The 19620-nt window shown below is 38.4% G+C and overlaps 1 protein-coding gene across 1 annotated transcript; it reads right to left on the bottom strand.

Moving 5' to 3' along the window:
- Nucleotides 1–718: 718 nt before the first annotated feature.
- Nucleotides 719–19463, bottom strand: PWP2 (PWP2 small subunit processome component). Its single transcript, XM_035545922.2, has 21 exons — nt 19350–19463; nt 19137–19249; nt 18696–18790; nt 18268–18367; nt 16468–16611; nt 15841–15976; nt 15112–15329; nt 13729–13872; nt 13012–13082; nt 12322–12458; nt 11217–11365; nt 10428–10575; nt 9068–9218; nt 8503–8683; nt 7432–7579; nt 6176–6284; nt 5669–5734; nt 5099–5317; nt 3924–4074; nt 2877–2951; nt 719–2697 (listed from the first exon to the last, which is right to left on the bottom strand). Exons 1-21 carry the CDS (start codon nt 19365–19367, stop codon nt 2541–2543), a joined length of 2730 nt encoding a protein of 909 aa, XP_035401815.1. The 5' UTR covers nt 19368–19463; the 3' UTR covers nt 719–2540.
- Nucleotides 19464–19620: the final 157 nt, after the last annotated feature.

Below are 19620 nucleotides of genomic sequence, written 5' to 3'. Positions count from 1 at the left end.
AAGCTAAAGCACAATCACCTCACCACACTGAAAGTAAAACGGACACCGAATTAAAAGTTCGGGGCTTGTTCTGAACACAAGCCTAGCAGCACATTCATCCCGCGGGTGAAACTGGCCGCAAGGTGCACGCAGCCCAAGCACACCAGTACAAAGGCAGTAACAGGCTATGGAGACTGCAAACCTTATTAAAAATATCATTAACTAACATATAGAGCCAGCCTAATTTCTTTCTAGAATCTTCTAAAAGCTATACACTATTTCGTCTGAGAAGAAAAGTTGCATCACCAGCTCTTCAGTATTCTTGGAACGTTAAAAGAAACGTCTAACATGGAAAGTCTCACCTTTACTCTCCACTCTTCCCCAGTTTGTTTTCCTGGTGAACTACAATCAGTTTTTATAAAGCTTTTATTTATTTATTTTTGTGGGTGATGGTTGGTTGGTTTTCTCTCTTATTAAGGAAACCAAACTGCATATAAGAACAACATTCCTGTTGAAATACACATCTACATACAATCAGATGTAATTAAATCAAGATGCAAGAGTGGTCACAACTGGCAACAGAAAAGGGCACTTCTCCAACGCCCAGCCCCACTCCACATGGGCAAATCTGACAAATCTGAGATATTTGCAAATTGTGCTGACAGGCACAAGGGCCTGCCAAACTTTGGACCTACCAGACCCCAATACTCAGCTCCCATTATTCTCCTTATTGATAGGGAAGGACACACTGGAAAACTGGAAAATTTTATTTTGTCATGTGCGTCATAGAATTTGTCTGGAGACAAACACAAATTCTGTGCTTTGTAATACAGAGTAAGAACTGTTACGTGTCAGGTAACATGATCGTGTTCTCCATGTCAGCTTAAGCACTTCAGAGATTTACAAGGATGCAAAGACGTATTTTTGTCTTCTTCCTGCGTGGCTTCTTCCCAACCCACCTATGCCTCCCTTCCATAAAGCTTACTATCTATTATGGTGGAGGAAAGGAGGCAGTGAGGTGGAGAACCTCAGTTCCACAGATGTTTCACAAGCATCTCTCCAGCCCAGCAACTCCTTCACAATGCCGAGACACCGAAATATTGCAATGATCATGAAAATAACAAATCCAGAACAGAATACACTGAAGAAAGTAAAACAATTCTGTCTCATTATTTGCAGTATCATAGAACAGCTTGGTCTGGAAGGGACTTTAAAGATCATCTAATTCCAACCCCCCTGCCATAGCCAGGGATGCCACCCACCAGATCAGGTTGGCCAAGGCCCCATCCAGCCCGGCCTTGAATACCTCCAGGGATGGGGCATCCACTTCTCTTGGCAACCTGTTCCAGTGCCTCACTACCCTTATAATGAAGACTTTCCACCTAACATCTGGTTTAAATCTATCCTCTTTTAGTTTAAGGTCATTCCCCTTTGTCCTATTATTATCTACCCCATGAAGAGGCCTTCTCCACCTTTTTTGTAAGACCCCTTTAGGTACTGAAAGGTCACAATGAGGTCTCCCTGAAGCCTTCTCTGCTCCGGGCTGAACAGCCCCAGCTCTCAGCCTTTCTTCACAGGAGAGGTGCTCCAGCCCTCTGATCATCTTTGTAGCCCACCTCTGGACTTGCTCTAACAGGTCCACATCTTTCTCGTGCAGTGTGTTCACTAACAAAGTCCTGTCAGCATAGGGCTTGAAAGCCAACACAAACATGGATATGGTTCTTTGCCTTCAGAACCTCAACGTCATTATTGAGCAATTCCTGTGCCAATTCACAGACAAAGAAAACTGAAGTTTCAGATTTTTATGTTAATAAACTTTTATATATTAAAAAAAAAAAAAGACCAGAAAGGGCTTTTATGAGAAACATTTGTAACATTCTCTTATAGTTTAAGTTACACTGAGTTGGCAATTTCCAACCAAATTTTTACCATAGTATAACAGATTATTAATTAAACCCCTGCAGAGGTTGTGCAGCACAGTAACTTTGTTCCCATAATCATTGTTAGGGATATACCATTTATCCTTATTGTTGGAACTGCATCAGGTTTGGAAGTTACAGAAACAAGAAAAATGGGTATGCTTACTCCTAACACAGTGGTCCAACAACATGACATGCATGTATTAAAACCAATTTGAAAAAAAAAATCAAACAAGTTGCGAGCAATATGTAGCCTTCCAGTTAAAAATGATATAAAAACATGGTTAAGAAAGTCCACCTCAAAGTATGACAAGGCTTCATTACAACTAATGCATGATCTTTGATCTATATACAATGTGTTTTAAATAAAGGAAGCATTTCTTGTTATCTGAAATCAGGAACAATAAAAAACTGAATCGATGCTGTCAAGCAAATCATTGGTGTTATGGCCAAAAGCTACACAAAGTATACCATGGATGGCATTTTATCCTAAATCTTCCCCATTACTGTAACTCACACATAACTCCATTCACACTGTTTAAAAAGAGTTAAATTATGCCACTATGAGGGCCACTCAGTCTCAGTGAATACCACTGCGTAAATTCACTTTGTCTTAGGTTTTCTCCCTCCCGTGAAGAGTCACTAGGAACTAAAACTGTCTTCATGAACTTCTTGCATAAGATAATCACTGTCAGACTCCGACTCTTCTTCATCTACTGATGTTTCTGCCAGACGTTTCATGCCTCGCTGTTGTGAAATGGCCAGTGCATATTTAATATTGTAGATATTCCATTCACAGCTGTAAAAATAAACAGGAACATGTTAGAAACAAGATTCCATTTTTCTCCTAAAGTATACCTCTAAAGAAGACATGTTTGAAAGAAGACAGTCTTGAAACTTCTAATACTGAACTATCATCCTGCAGATTACTCCACACTACAGGATTTGGTTTAAGCTATTAGATATAACAATACTTACAGCTTGGAAACATCTTCAAAATGTCGCTGGATACTTTTCTGAAGGAACTGTATCACAGGGAGCAGCTTCTGTGACCTTAAAGGGAGAAAATACACAACTCGCAGTGCGATCTATATTTCCATGGGGCAATCTGTAACTGTTCTATATTCTCAAAATTTTAACAAGCGTACACGTTACCCTAAAATGTTTGTATTTAAAGCCAACATGAAACAAACAAAAGCTTTTTGCTTTTGATTGTGCCAATGATTATACTCAATAAAATTTATTGCCGATTTTTTTTTCTAATGTCCAGCTGCAACATGAAGAACTAGTTGTGCTTCCTGTAATGACCACAGTTTCTTCCAAGTACTACATTACTTTCCAAACAATTAAGAGTTTGTTTTAAACGCTCTACTTCTACAGACACAAAAGCATAAAGTTTGTTCTCATCATTTCAATCACTCAACCAGTACTGATGCTGAGGCAAAGATAGAGTTACACAGTGCGCCGTTATTTTAACCTGCAGGACTCTGTCTCAGATGACTTCCTACCTCTCACTTGCTATCAAACCCCTCATTTGCCTCATTTTGTTCCAAGATGTCCATAAACTCTGGAGTAAAGGTAGGCTGAACATAATTCACAGGACAGGCCCACACGGTTGTGAAGAATTATGCAGGAAGGCAAAGCATAAACAAGCCACAGTGCATGCTATAATCACAAGCTAAGTCTATAAAATGCAGTCTGTACGTGCTCATTATCTTTCAGTTATATTTAACATATATAATAGTTTAAAAACACAGTTCACAAGTTCCTACTAACACTCTTCAAATCTTTATGCGTGTACAGGCTAAGAAAGCTATGGGAAGTTTTACCTTCAGTGTTTGAAAAACGTAATTTATCCTTACAAACCCTATCATGCGTTCCAAATCTCACATACGCTGGTTGGTAAAGTAGTTTCAAATACTGTGTACGCATCTATCCAGAATGCTAGTAATTGTCAATGGGAAGTCCTAAACTGACAGGTATTTTAAAATGCTTGTCAGCTTTTTGACTTTCACAAGAGCTCACCTTGTTTTTAATTTCTGTCCATGCAGCATGAGCAACTTGTGAGCCCAAATAAGATAGAATTCTAAGTGGCAAGATATCTCAAAGGCAGAGGCCAGGAACTCCAACACCTTCTCCACGTACAGATCTGGGAGCGATGAGCAGACAACCTCAACTGTGCAAACAGGAAAACAAAAAGCAAACAAAACAAAACAAAATATATATGCACATTAGTGTTGAATTACTATTTAGAATAACATGAAAGAGACTAGAAGAAAGAATAAGGAGAAGAGAGCAGTGTCTGGGCAACTATTTGATATTTAATACTGTATTTCAGGGCACAGCCTCTCAGGAAGCATGTTTCTCCTCTTTTGGCCTTCCAACCATTATTGTATTTGAAAGAAAGAAATCAGTTAACTTAAAATCTGTTTGGTTTGCATGAACACAATCCTCGATAATGTGCATATTTACCTTAGTTTATGCTTTTTTCGTACCATTGTGCACCTCTACATCTGGCTCTGCCTTCTAACATCCTGTTAAGCACTTTAAGACAGTAAAAATATCCTCCCTTGGCCTCCTCTCTTTCAAAGACTGAACAAATGCAGCTCTCTCAGCTTCCCCTCAGCTGTCATGTACTCTGACCCTCTAGTAACTTTCCAAGCCCTCCACTGGATGCTCCAGAACATCAATATCTGTCTTGTACCAGAATGCTCAGAACTGGACACCATAATGGTCTCATAGAAGAGACCAATCACTTCCCTCAAGATGCTGACTACTTTCTTGACACTATAGTCCAGTATCCCATTGACCATCTTCATCACACAGGCACACTTGCTAAGCCCCTGTAACATCAAGCACATTCTGAGAAGTGACATCCAAAAATCTTACATGAATTTGGACCTGATCACATTCCATGTTCAAAAGTCAGTAGGTGACCATGCAGTAGATTGGTAAAATTGTAACATCAGTTAACACCAAAAGGTCTGTGGTTTTTTTTTGTTGTTGTTGTTTGTTTGTTTGTTTTACAAAAGATCATCCTTTCCTCTCTCACTGTCTTCAGCTACAGTAAATAGGCTCAAGTCCCTGAATATTTTAACTTTTTTATTTCCTCCTCAGAGCTGAACTTTACCCTTTACACTTCACCTTATTTGGCTTACACATCAATTAGCTCAGTCAAATTTCATGGAAGACCCACTTACCTTCATCACTAGGCACAGCCTCTATAACCTCTTGAATTAACTTCTTTTCATTCAGCTTGAGGGCCATGATGATAGCCATGGCGTATTCCTTCTGATGCAGTGTTTTGCGTATATTGCTGGGTGTGACATCAATATCTAGCTCAAAAGGATCAAAAATCAGCCCAGAGTCCAGTGAATAGATAAGAAGACCCTCTGTGGTGGTGGCTGCCCAGCTTCGCCCTAGAAAAGAAGAAACAGTTTTTAAGAACAAAGCTGAGTCTTCTAGGATGCAAGCACAAGAGTAATGACAAAGAAATGACTCTTCACTGCTTACAAGATGTAAGACAGAAAATAGTGCAATGAAGAACTCGTCAGCAATGACAATGCTTGTGAAAAATACCAGCTGAAAGCAGTATGTGCTTAAGTTTGCCAATTACCCACTGCACAAGAGACTGGACTACTAACCCATCAACACCGCGTAGTATCTGGAAAGACCATCTCCAAAGGCATTTGCACTTCATTATTACTCCTCCGTTGTTCTACTCTTTTGCTTGTTTTATATGGAAGAAAAAATTCATCATCAATACTCACCTGTAGGAGAGAATCGCAGGCAAGTCACTCTTATTTCTGGTTTAAAGCGTCGATAACTCATGTCACCTACAAGAAAAGTTGAAAAGTGGTTTAATACATCCACCAAATGTTCATGGTCTACCTATTCACTCTAACTGTGCTGTTACCACCACGCTAAAAAATCTGAAACGTCAAAACTTGGCATCGTTAGAAGACATGGAAAGTGACAGTACTTGTCCAGGAGATCTTAGAGCTAAAACAAGCTAAATGAAGTAGTGGGACTGAATTTTGCTGTGATTAGAGATCAGAGGAAAAGCAAGCAACTGGAAAATAAAAGTGGGCCTCATGGGTTCCACATTCAGCAGAATCTGGAATTCTTGTGTAACAGGTCTCTGTAACCACAGACCATTCAAGTAAACCAAAAAAGTGAGCTGGACAACTCAAAGCCTTCACAGCTGGTATCTACTCTGGTCAAATGCTTTGATCCACACAAGACCAGTAACAAGACAGCAAGGCCAAAAGCCATACCTCTTTTTACTCCAGGAAGAGGAATAGCAACACCATCTTCATCTCCAGCCCCTTCATCAATCAGAGCCATGCTGCCGAATTCAGTCATTTTTCTCCGATCTAAGTATTCCTGGAAAAACACAGAAGTTCCATTCACTGCACTCAATCTCCTCTCAAACACCTGTTAACACTAACAATGCTCCGTAACATTCAGGAATCATTTAGTGATTATTTCTTTGCAATTTATTCCAAAATTTCTTTGTAATTTCTTCCAAAGTCATGGAGAAAAGTGATCATTTCACAATAGCAGGCCAACCACAGATAAGAATCAGGCTGCTCCATTCTTACGGCCTCACAATAACAAAACTCGGTTCAGATTGTGGCTTGACATTATTAAATACTGTTCTATGTAAGAGGGGCACCACTTCCTCGAATGCAGTCCTGCTTTTCCTCCCCTTCAGCTTCCATAATCTTATTGTGCTAACATTAATGGCCATGTAGTCAGCCAGTTACAAAAATTATGCTTTTGAATGCCTCCCACCCCCAATTTATAAACACCTTCCCCTCCAGGATTCTTTTCCAGCTGTTTCACTCCTAGTATCCTTTTAAGCTATGCTGGCACAATAAAGGGCAGCACAGAAATGAAGGCTGTTTCACAAACCATTGCTGTCAAAGAAACATGTTTGGAACCACAGTCAAATATAACCTGACATTAACACTAGATCTCACTAACACAATTCTTCATTCTTCCAGGTAAGGGGATGTTAACAAGTCTTACCGGATTTTTTTTTTTCCCCAATGTTTTTCTTTATTCATTTTACTTTTAAAGGAACTTAATTTTAAGTTGAGCACTGTTCAGGAACAGCATTTGTAAAATACAGTGATATTTTCCTGTGTTTGTTCTCAGCTCCTTCATTTCTTTGCCAACAAAATGAACTAACCCATGGGCAAAGTGAGCTTAGCACAAAATATCAGTCACTTAAATTTTCACATGATCTCACTAATTTTAAGTTAGCTGCCAGTTGACTTAATTATGCTTAAAAATTCTGCTCATTTAATACAAACACACTGCAGTCTGGCAAGGTTTTAGTTAAATTTAAGGAATTATTTTTGTTTTCTAAGAAATAACTTCTCCTTACAGACCTCTGCACAAAACAAAGAAAATGAACCCATGATTAACAAAATATTCATGAATGGCATTTAAATTAGGTGTCACGCCAAAAATCCAAGTTTCTGGGGGGAGGGATGGGGGGAGACTGACTCCTATAATCACATACCTCCATTGCATCTAAAGATAAGTTGCATGAGATCTCAAATTTTTTCATAAGAATCTGTTCTTTCACATTATATATGCAGACAAATTTTGATAATCCACCTGCCAGAATAGACTGACCATCCGCTGAGTAACACAGAGTAGTAAAAGATCTGGTAAAGAAAAAGAGAAAAGAGAAAGTAGTTAATTTTACTGCCACATCTGAGCCAAAAGACGAGTACAGTGTCAAGACAGAAAAGAAATAATTTCATTGAAAAAGTGGAATCTTCATTCACATATCATTAACATATAAAACCATTTTACTACAACCAACTACTTTTGGTACTTTACAATATATGAACAAAAAACAATTTAAAACTCCAACGACTTTTTGAAATACTTCCATAACTTTTTTACGCACAGTTGCAAATCAACAAATGAGCACTTAGTTGGACCTTGTGCAACACTAAGGATGGTGGTAAGAGAGAGGGGAAAAAAAACATCATGGCATGTTTTAAAGAGAAGGTGGTTGAGCTCATCACCAAAAATATGTTGTTTTGTGTAGGTGGGCACCAGGGGAAAAAGAGAAGAATGAAATACCAGACTTCTATGTTAGACTTTCTGACAGCATCTAAATTCAACTTGCCTTTAAAAATTACTTCATGTGCTTAGTAACCTGTAATATACCCACAGCTTATTTCCATTTATTTTTAAAAAAGTATCAGTTTCTACACGCTGATAGTTACATACTAATATTTACAAATTGAGATATCCACTTAAAATGACCTATCACATTTGTCAAATGAGTAACTGTCATGAGAATCTTAATACTATGCAAGCAATACAAGCTTGTAACTGATGAAAAAGAACAGATGATCAGAATGATATTGTTATCAGTGGGTTGACACAGCAAAAGATAAAAAGGGTCCGTCCAGATGTCAACACAGGTAGTCTTTTAAAACCCAATGTCAGAATCAAAATATTTGAATGGCAGATGCAATCTGCAATCTTCATGTAAAAAACAACTGGAAGGAAATAGCCCAAAAGCAAAAGCCAGTGTGGCACCCTCTTTTCAACTGCCATCTCATTTACTTACTTCCCCTTGGCTGATTGTTTGGCAGTTATTTTATCAAGCTCCTTCCTTCCCATCTGGAGATCATGTCTTCCCTCAATTGAGCCAACTTGCACTGCATTTTCGTGATCCCAAAATGTTATCTGTCCATTCAGAGAAGCAACTGCAAGCTCCTTGCCATCAGGACGGAAAGCAACAACAAGAACTGCAAAAAATTTAATTAATGGTTAAAAGTACAGTTGGATACTTTTTCTAGAGAAAAAGACTATGTTTTTCCTGGGAAAAAAAAAAATACCCTATATTTTTCTAGTGTTTCATCAACTACCAGAAAAAGATAAAGATTAACAAGTGTGACAGCACTTCTTCTCTGAACAAAATACAAATGTTTAGCTAATTATAAAGCTAGAGCTGGTTATATATAAGAAGGATTTCTTGCACTGTTAACAGTGCTATAAAGAACTATCTAAACTTTTTGTTTTCATTAGTAAGAAAAACATCTGTCTGTATTTGACACTTTCTGCTTTTTATTCAGTCGTTGTATCATTTCTGATAATATGTTATATTTGATATAAGACGAAATAAAAATTACCGTCTGAGTTCAACATTAGTGTCTCCTTAGTTCTCCAGCTGTCCAACATATCCCATAACTTGACTGTTTTATCCCAAGAGGCGCTCGCTAGAACACACTTCACTGGGTTAAAAGACAAACTGCTGATGGGGCCCTCATGACCTGCTAAAACCTAATAAAAGAAAAGATAACACAGAATTAGGTAAGAGAAACCGAAGTTCACATAGTTTGTAATCAACAAACTCTAAATGTAGCAATTAAACTATGCCTAAGTTGTCCATGCATACTTGCGGTAAATTTTGGACATGTGGAATGACACATTACAGATTGTGTGGAATGATACATTACATTCTCAACTTTTTATTTTCAGAAGTTAAAAAACTGAATTCACTGCAGTGCTACCACTGCATAGGCATCTATAACCACTCTTATTACACACATTGTCTGTAGAGAGACGGAGACATAGGGAGCTTTTTTTTTTTCCCCTTCTTATCAGAAGGAGAGCAACTGTGAAAAAACAAGTCATTGAACTGAGAATTCAAGATGTCCCTCAACTGAAAACATTTAAGAAAACACACTAACAAAAACTGTGAATAAGAGTAATACAATTTTTTCAAGCATGGAGCTCCTACTTGTCTCAGCACAAATCATGCAAAGGAACTAAACCCAAAACTCTGAAAATCCACTCAAGTATATGCAGAGATAGCATCAATGCTCTGTATTCACCACCTGCACCAAATTAATGTAAAAATTGCTGAGTTCATCTACTTGGCCATCAGACATACATTAATGCTTAAGAATTGAAAACAGCAAATGACAGTGTCCCTCTCTATTATTTAACAATTTAATTGTACTCTGCAGAGAATATATTTAAAACTATCAGCAAATCAACAGAGAGATTTAAATTGATAGTTTTCTCAACCTCCACATTAAATACCTATACAAAAAATCATGTCTCTACTCTGCACCAGGGAAACTGTCCATGGAATCTGCATTGATCTTAGGACAGCACCTACAATTTCTTCATTTCTACAAAACATGTAGAAAAGAACATCTCTACACAACTAGTAGAGTAATGAGACTTTGTTACCGTGTCGTAGCACTGCAATACCTCAGCAATACTTGTGTTACTTCAGCAGCTAAAAAGAGCTCATGACTCAAAACTTCTGAAAACTATTTCCCACAGAAATACAGGATAAGCTCAATGAAATAAATCAAAAGTTTCTGGAAACAGCATTCCTTTGCTCCATTTCTTAAATACAAACACAAAACACTTCATTAAAGTGTATTAGAGCCCTCCAACTAATCGCAAAGTTACTAGTATCACCACGATGTATCTTATCTGTGTTAACTTCAGTACTCCAACATTGTGAGTCCTTACATCTAACAACCTCCCACTCTGCATTGACCAGATGTATATTTCAAAGGAATCCTGGGAACCAGCTGACACAATCTCACCACTGGAGTCCACGGCTAAACAAGAGAACTGACTTGGTCGTGGAGAAGTAAAGGTACGGAAATTACGGTATCTGTTGTAAAAATGAAAATAAATTACAAAAAAAACATTTCAGGTAGATTTAAACACACATTTTATACATTTCTGTTTTTTTTAACATGTAAAATGAAATTCTTTTTATGTCTTTTAAGCAATCTACATTAAAAAAATTATATAAAACGAGATGCAACACCTCAGCATGATTCCAAGACTCAAAAAACTATTACTAATTCTGCAGAAATAACAGCCCAAAATACTCAAAACAGAAGAGCTGTCTTCTTTTACATAGGGTATGTCTATTCAGATAACACAGGCTTGTTTACACATCCAGTCATGTACACAGTTGTATTGTAACAGCTCAACCCCTGTAACTATGGCAAACATTGTTAGACAGGTGCCTTCCTCCTGTTTGAACAGTAAAGGCAAAGAATGATCTTACTGGATTTCCAATTTCTCTGAGTAAGGTCATTCCAGAATTTTGTTCATAGGAACTGGATGGAGTGGCAGGATTCCTAGTTACTATCTGAGTCTGAATCAAAGGCTGAACCAAGAATCAATAAAGCAACATTCACATTTGTGCAACCTGATCTTGAAACCAGCAATCAGTAGTTTCCTGCATTTTGGGATGTGAGGGATGAAGACTAAATGATAAACAAAAGCTTTATGATAAGTTACCTGTGCAGATCAAAGGCGCGCACTGTTCCATCCAGGGAAGCACTCAAAATGACATAGCCACTGGAAGTAAAAGTTACAGCAGTTACGCCACTCGTATGGTCTGTAAAAGTGACAAAACAAAAACTGCTCGAAGTGTTCCACACTTTCACCTGCAAGAGAGACGAGAGAAACCTTCCTATAATCTCTATCAATAGTTCAGAAAGAAAGGATTAGGCAGCAGAAGAGTAAAGGAAAGTTAGCCCTACAACTCTGCAGTAGCATAAGCGACTTTCAATCCAGATGGAAGGAATTCTATGCAAGTGAGACAAACAGAGCCACAGCTTATCATTAGACCCTTAAAGGCAAATATACAACAAGGAAATCTAAGTGGAGACAGTCAAAACATTTTTGAAACAAAGTTAATTTTCAATAAAAAAACCAGCAAGTGGCAGGTCTCTTTTTTTCCCCTGTCAAAGCATCTTGTCACAATCAGGAGCTATCTTTGTCACATTTATGTTTTTGGGATTAATCTTCAAAATCCCATGTAATTTTGGGCTTAATCTACAAAATGTCCTTAAAAAAAAAGTACCTGTATCTTGTACACCTAGCCTTCCATTTCAATACTATGAGGTCATTTTTCTTTTAAATAGCAAGCTTCTCCAACTGGACATTGCAGAAAAAGCTGTTCGGGAATTGCACTTTTGTAAGTAAGTTGAAATAAATTTCCCATTAAAATCAATTAATAAAAGGGCATGAATTTGGGTGACTGCAAATTCATTCATCTCCATGTATCACGGAACTACCACAAACGGATATAAATTAACATTTGATGAATTTGATCTTCTTCTCTTACTGCAACTGTATTAAAAAAGAGCTGCTAAAATGCATAAGTGATGCAATCTGCAGAGGATACCAATAATAACACATCAAAATATATATGCTGTGCAGAGGAAAATCAAAACATAAAATAAGGTCATTTTTTTTCTTCTTGCCTTTTTTTTTTTTTTTTAAAGAAAAAAATATGTACCAGTTATGGTAACAGAGCTTTCCACATCGTAAGAGCTTGAATTTCCATTCTATGTTTTTAAAACTTAAAATCATATTTCAATACTACTGTCACACTTACTTTTCCATCCTCCCCTCCAGTTACTATGTATTGTCCATCTGGAGAATATGCTAACGAAACCATGCTGTTGAAATGGCCCTGCTGCTTCAGCACATAGGACTCACTTTGCCATTCCCACACCAGGAGCTGACCCAAACCTGTAGACAAATAAGAATTAATCAGAATTATGAATCCAATGATGGGAACCTGCAATTGCAAGCCAAAAATCACATACTTGCATCGAACAACTGAAGAAAGAAGAAAAAAAAAAAGTTGATGCAAACAGGTTCCATTATGCATGTATCAGTCCTAATACAAGTCATTTTCATTTTAAAAGTTCAAGGTTACTTGGCTTAACATCCTCAGTACTACAGCCCCAATGCTATTAACTTGCTTTTGGTAATAAACAGATAGATGCATGCTGATAAACAGCCAAAAATCTGAAATATGCTAGGATGGAACTCTGTCTTCATGTTTATGTCATTTGTTCATTTTGCATTTTTCATCTTTGATACTGTAGCCATCCCTGAATCACAAGAACTCTGTGAGGACAACTTGATTAGGGATACATGCCAGACACTATGGAGATGAGACTATAAATTATTAGCAAAATTTTAACATTTGGATTCAAGAAGGAGAGGCAGACTTTGGACTTGTATGCCCACGACATTCCTCATTTTCCATGACCACAGACCAAAAAAATTTACAAACCTGAACATCCAAAGGCAATCCAGTCACCAGTACAGTTGATAGAAATAGAAGCTATCCTTTGATCTGAAATACTAAAGAAAATTATCCATTATTTGCATTTTCGAGCCTTATGTGATAAAACTTCAAATCTGAGAAACCAGAGTTTATTTTTTCTGTTCAGGCACGATCTTTGATTACTGAATTTTCTGTATCCCTGTAACATCAAAAGTATCATATAAGCTCTCTCTTTTATTATACTAGATGACATTAAACGGGCAATATTGCCTTATTTGTAATAAAGACAGAATATCAATATCCCAAACAAAGACATACTTGGTAGTAACAGAGTAAAACTCTGAATTCAAGAAAGTAAACCTGTTTTTTGTTTTTTGTTTTTTTTTTGTTGTTGTTGTGTTGTTTTTTTTTTTGTACACAGAAATAACGCATTCTTTAGCTAGCATCATACAGCAATGGAAAAATATTGTTATTTTTCAAATTAGAGACAATTTATAGATAATTTTCAATATGCAGAACTTTCTTCTTTTCCAGGTATCAGCTGTATTTGCTATGAAGATCCTTCTGCTCTGATACTCCTCCTTCACTACTAAAGACAGTGTTTTCTCAAACAAAGAAAAAAAGAAAGAACCACACCAAACCAAAAACAAACAAACAAAACACAACAGACCTTATTCCCAAACCAAGTCAACCAACCACCCACCACAACCCCATACACCTCACCTCAAGGAATGGATTAGATTGAAATCTGGAAGCTCGTGGAGGTGAAAGACTCCAGAAGCAAAACCGGTGACCAAGAGGTGTGTTTTCTTGTGATAAGCTGCAGATGTCAGGTTATTAAAATCTCCCTCTTTATTGAAAAAATACCTGGGCATCAAAGAAATAAGAGAAGCAAACTGAACGCAAAATAAAAGTATGATGTTATAGTTGCATTTCAATATAGGTCAAGTATTTTGAAAATATCCTACAATAAAACTCAAAAGGACTATTTCTGGAACTTTTTAATAGTATATAAATGTATGCATATAAATGTACTTTAGATAGCTTGTAAAAAGCTAATTCTCTTCCTTTCCTTTTTCTGAATGTTCACAACCGCTACAGTAATCTTGTAAGAAGTGACACCACAATGATACCACATACAATAAAAGAGAAGAACATTAACATCAAAGGAAACGCACTGTGCATTTCTTTCTGAACATCACATGCAGCTTTCAAGAAGTAAGTGGTTATCCTTCTATATGTGAGCCTCTTACAGAGGCAACAGTCATAAGCGCTGTATGCCTAGTGAAGAAGGTTTTCTAAGTTTCTTTGTAGCTGTAGCTCTTACTGGAATTAAACAGGTAAGCACCACATAATGGTCAAATAAAAGAGCATCTGAACTTTAACATTTGTATATTCCAAATTCCTTCGCTGCTGGGAAATGATGTTCACAGAGGCTAATTCCAACGCAGGCTGGGGTAGGGTACTTTCCTTTACAGTCAGAGAGACTGAGAGGAGAAGCCTGATGCCAGGTGCACCCAGATTTCCCTTTCCAGAATCCCCTCTCCCCCTCACTCCATTGTCATTGACTAGGGATTGCCTATGAACATAATCGTTCTTCCAGCAAAGCTAAATGCTACAGCTATCTTCAGACTGAATTTTTCTTTTTAAAACACATCTCAATTGATGTGGATAGACAGGGAGACACTTCAGAAAGGCATCTCCAGGTAGTTCACCAAAAAGGCTGATGAGCTCTCTTTACCAGCTACATTTACCAAATGTTTCTGTCACCTCTAGACTTAGCTAGAGGATACCGTACTGATGATCTCATTACCCTTTTTTTTTTTTTTTTTTTTTTTGCATTTCAAACAATACAGCATACACCATAAGTCAGTATTGCTTACATTAATAAAATAAGACTGACCTGTTATTCTGAAGGTATCGCCTTTCATGCGGTCAAGGTAAGACAAACGGACATTCTACCGAAACTATTTATTGTGAGATTTATAGAAAATTTCTAAATCCTGAGCAGAGTTTTACATTACTCTGAGTGAATAAATGGAGAAAAAGCCCAACGTGGTAGTCTCCCACAAAAACTCTGTCTTTGGAAAACTGAAAATCACTTACTTTGCAATACGTGAATATTTAACTTTCTCTCTAATCTCCTGTTCATTTGGATGGGCTTTTCCATGAATTTCTTCACCCTTAGATTCCTCAAGAAACTCTTCATCTTCCTTTATTCTGTTCTTTTTCCTAGCTTCTTTAGGAGGCATGGGCTTCAAACCATCAAGCTCTGTATCACACTGCCACACGCAGAGAGCTCCATCCTGGCTAACCGTGTACAGCTAGGATACAAGCACAGAAACATGATTATTATGTAACAGATGTTTTGAAATGTGCTACCATGTTAGAATGACTACAGAATTGCAGAAGGGATAACAAGTCTGCACTCCATCACTGGAATTATGTTACTTAGCCCTCTAGCAATCCAGATGATTAGGTTTGGAAAATTCAATTGTCCTGAGAAAGTAGTGATTTACTCTACACTGCCTTCAGAATATTTTTGAAAAGACCAGAGGCAATTTTATTACCATTTGGAGTTACAGCTGATTATTCTTTTCATATTTAAAATTGTAATTTCTGGGGGGAGCGATTTTAAATAACTTACTCTCCTTTTACCATTTACTTCCTGAAACATTCAAGGAATTGTAAATTCATAGCTGATGAGCTGAGACACTACCCACATATTTTAAAAATTCTGATATCAAAAAAGTCAGCATCCTTATCTAAAGCTAAGACTTTACCTCAGCTTTTTTAATATTAAAATTCAAGAATGTAGCGTCATTATGTACATACATCTAGACTGTTCTCTTCAAAAAAGCAGGCTACTATTACATCCTTATGCCCTCCGAGTGAGTAATAGATCAGGTTTGCCCATCGCTCTGCTCCAAACACCCACGTAGACATGTCCTTGCTTCCCACTGCAAAACATCTACAAAAGAAAAGGCAATTTGAGTCAAGAACACTGGTTTGCCAGACTCATCACTGGGTGGGGAACATTCTGCATGGGAAGACAACAGTCACCACCTAAACAGCAATTTTACATACAAGGGTTGCTAACTTAAGTTAGTAACTCTAGCAAAGGTATATGGGATTAAATATATTCAGAAAGTCAGCCATGTGCATACTTGCAAGATCTGTTTCTTTTATGGATAACTTGGCATTTTCAACAAGACTGAATTGCTGTTCCCTTATACATGACTATTTCATACTTTCTAGTCTGCCTAGCTACAGTGTTTATAGTATAAACATTATACTATATATATATAGTATTCAATTAAAGTATAAACAAATTTTTAAAGCTAGTAAATACTTTAGAAAGAAAGAAGTAAAAGTAAATACTTTAGAAAGAAAGTAGACTGTAACATGCACACAATGTTAACAGTGCAAGCAGACATACAGTGCTTCAGTTTAACAACTCACTTGGAATCATCAGTCCAGTCAATACAAGTTGTTTCATCATATGGACCATAATACGTTTTGTCCAGAACAAATGCATTAAATTCTCGTTTCTTCCCAGGAGCATGGTACATAAGAGCAACATTGTCTTTTGTAATCACAAATTTCCTGTCATATAGGGAAAAAAAAAGCAGAATTGCACACAAAGCTGTTAAAGTAAATGATTTTTTTTCAGTATAAACTGCAATAAAACAAAACACTATAATGTTAAAAAGGTTTCTGTGTTACTGAAGTGATAGAGTACTTCAGAATCAAAACCAAAAAAAAAGTATTTCCAGGTAGCTATTATCCCTCAAATTCAAGAACAGGTGTATTAAGAGACAGAGAGCCTTTTGTACTGTGTCTGGCTGGGATGTTAACTTTCCCTGCAGCAGTCCATACAGTGCTGTGCTCTACACTTGTAGCTAGAACAGCAGTGGCATCACACCAGTGTTGTGTCTGCTGCTGAGCAGTGCTGGCACAGCATCAGGACTCTCTCTAACCCTCCTAGGGGGTGGGCAAAAAAAAACGAGAAAGGAACGTCACCAGGGCAGCTGACCTAAACCAACCAAAGGGATATTCCATACCATATGATGTCACATTCAGCAATAAAAGGTGGAAAAAGGAAGAAGAGGACAGGGGTGGGCTCTCGCTGTGAAAACGTCTGTCCTCCCGAACACCAGCTACATGCGTTGAGGCCCTGCATCAAGGACGTGGTCAAGCATCGCTCATTTGTGAGAAGTAGAGAGTAACTTCCTTCCTCTGCACTTCCACATAGCTTTTACTTGTTTTGTTTTTTCCCTTTCCCCCTTTCCCTTTTTTCCCTTCAGTTAAATTTTTTGATTAATAATACTCTTTCCTTAATAATTATTTTTTTTTCCTTTAATTAAATTATCCTTATCTCAACCTGTGGGTTGTTCTTTCCTTTACTTCTTCCCCTCCTCATCTAAGGAGGGGGAGTGAGAGAGCGGTTGTGGTGTTCAGCTGCCCAGCACGGTAAAACCACCACAACTTTGGAAAAATCAATCAGGTTGAATAATGAAACTTTTATTCATTTGTTCTCACACACGAAGGTAAAGTTCAAACATCCAAAATAAGATATTCTATTTCAACCTCTCTTCACCTCCATATATTGGGCACTTTCACAAACACAATGCATCTGCATTCCTGTTGCAAATATCCTTTAATGTTGCCCTGTAGCCAGTATAACAGCCAGAACCGTGAGCCCAACTTCCAAGCAAAAACTCATTCACAATCACGTTAAGTTAATCAAACTGAGAAATGGCACCAAAAGGGAAACCTGTACATTTTTCTCTCTCCCTTCTGACAACTCTCACATTCATGTCACACTTTGGTTCAGTGACCATAGAGTTAAAATGAGATATGAAAAAAAAGCACTACGTTACCAAAGGACACAACAAACCCAAGTCAGCATCAGAACTGCACCAAGAGTGCCCTGGTGTGACTCTGCAGCACTGACTGTTCCCCATGTGGGCTCTTTAACCCTCCTTACAATATGGAAGGACAGCGAGATTCATAGAGAATTTTCTGTTTCTAAAAGTTCGACCATCGCTAACATCTGTGATGGGCACCTTTCCAAGCTTTGTTTTTCCTCTTCTTTTCCCAGCTCAACTTTACTGATAAAGTGGTCCTGGTACAGCTCAAAATCTCTTCTATATTAACTAGTAAATATCATTTCCTGATTGGTCAGAATGTTTTAATAATTACAAGTACTTTATGGGGTAATTCCGTTATTTTGCTCTGAAGTACACACATTTTACTTACTTGCCATCAGGCGAAAAGCAGACACTATGCACTGGCTTGTGAAAATGAAAGTGATGTATCACAGATTTACCAACCAAACTGACAAGCAAGGCAGCTCCCTCTGTGAGGGCGAAAAAAGAAAGAACATAGAAATTATTCAATCCTCAAAGAAAACATAACCCTAGGACATCCAGGGTTTTTCTCGTATTAAAAAAAAAGTACATCAGAAACTTTTCGAGACAGTGCGTACAACGATGTATAAAGAAAAATAAAACTTAATAGCTACTTTTAAAAATGCTAAGTTCTGTAAATTAAGTTACCTTCTGCCAAAATTCTAACCTAAAGCAGAGCACTTCTAATTTGTTTTTAGTTTGAACGCCTACTTTTCTCTCCATGCATTACTTTCACTTCATTTTTTTATAAAAGAAATACCTCATTTATGCAAGTACCTTCATCAACCAGTATGGCGAGACTTCCATCTGGAGAAAGCCCCACACACACAATGTTGTGCCGTGTAGCCAATGGGAGCGTTTCACATTTATTACTGCAATAAAATGACAAAAGAGCAAATTGAGTGCAAGAATAGGGAAATGTCAGTCATCACCGGTATCAATGAAAGATGATTTGATGCCTGCATTAGAGCCGCTGAAGCAACTTTGGTGCAAACCCCTCCAGATTTTAATTAGCTGCTGTAATTACTTGATAGACACCAAGGATGCAAGAGAGGCTCCTGACCAGAATCCCAGTTTAACAAGTACCAACCCCACTCTGCCGTATAGGAAAAGGCAGATTACATTCTAGGCCGCGTTGTATGTAAGAGACAGGACAAGGCCGAGGAAAGCTAAGCTCCTAAACCGGAGGCAAACCGCTTGCTGCCGGGGCTGGCTCACTTCTTCAGGTCGAAGAGGGAGATCCTGTTCCCGACGGGGCTGACGAGGCCGCTGCCATCGCGGGTGAAGCTGAGGTTGCCGCGGCGGTACACGGTGCCCAGCAGGCCGGAGAACTGTGAGGAGGGGAGAACGAAGAAGCCGAAGAAGGGATCGGTTAGAGCCGAGGAACAGAGCAGGCTGAGGGAGGGGAGGGCAGCCGCTGCGGGCACTCACCCTGTAGGCGAACTTCATGGCGGCGGCCCCACGCGTGCTCCGCGTGTAATGGCCGGCGGCCCGCGCATGCGGCTGGAGGGGCGGGCGGGCGGCAACATGGAGGCGGGCCGCAAGATGGAGGCGGGCCCGCAGCCCGCGGACCTCCTTTTCCTCCTCCCCGCTGTCCCCGTCCGCGACCACAGCCCCGGCGCTGCAGGGCGGAGGAGAACCCTCGCGAGTATGGCTTCCTCGCGTGTAAACGCAGGCTGGCAGCAGGCTGCCTGAACCCCAC

The sequence above is a fragment of the Cygnus atratus genome, chromosome 1 (assembly GCF_013377495.2).
Source record: "Cygnus atratus isolate AKBS03 ecotype Queensland, Australia chromosome 1, CAtr_DNAZoo_HiC_assembly, whole genome shotgun sequence".
In the NCBI taxonomy this organism is placed as follows: domain Eukaryota; kingdom Metazoa; phylum Chordata; class Aves; order Anseriformes; family Anatidae; genus Cygnus; species Cygnus atratus.
The sequence above is the reverse complement of the archived record's forward strand: the minus strand, read 5'-3'. Positions and strand labels throughout refer to the sequence as shown.

Bases quoted from the DNA above. Each gene is read 5' to 3' on its own strand.
- PWP2 (XM_035545922.2), bottom strand. The intron at 13,083-13,728 runs GTGAGGTGTATG...AATTTTCTTTAG, and splicing joins AATCTAATCCATTCCTTGAG to TATTTCAGATCAAAGGATAG. The intron at 9,219-10,427 runs GTAAGGACTCAC...TTCTTTTATTAG, and splicing joins AGAGTGGGAGGTTGTTAGAT to GTTTTAGCAGGTCATGAGGG.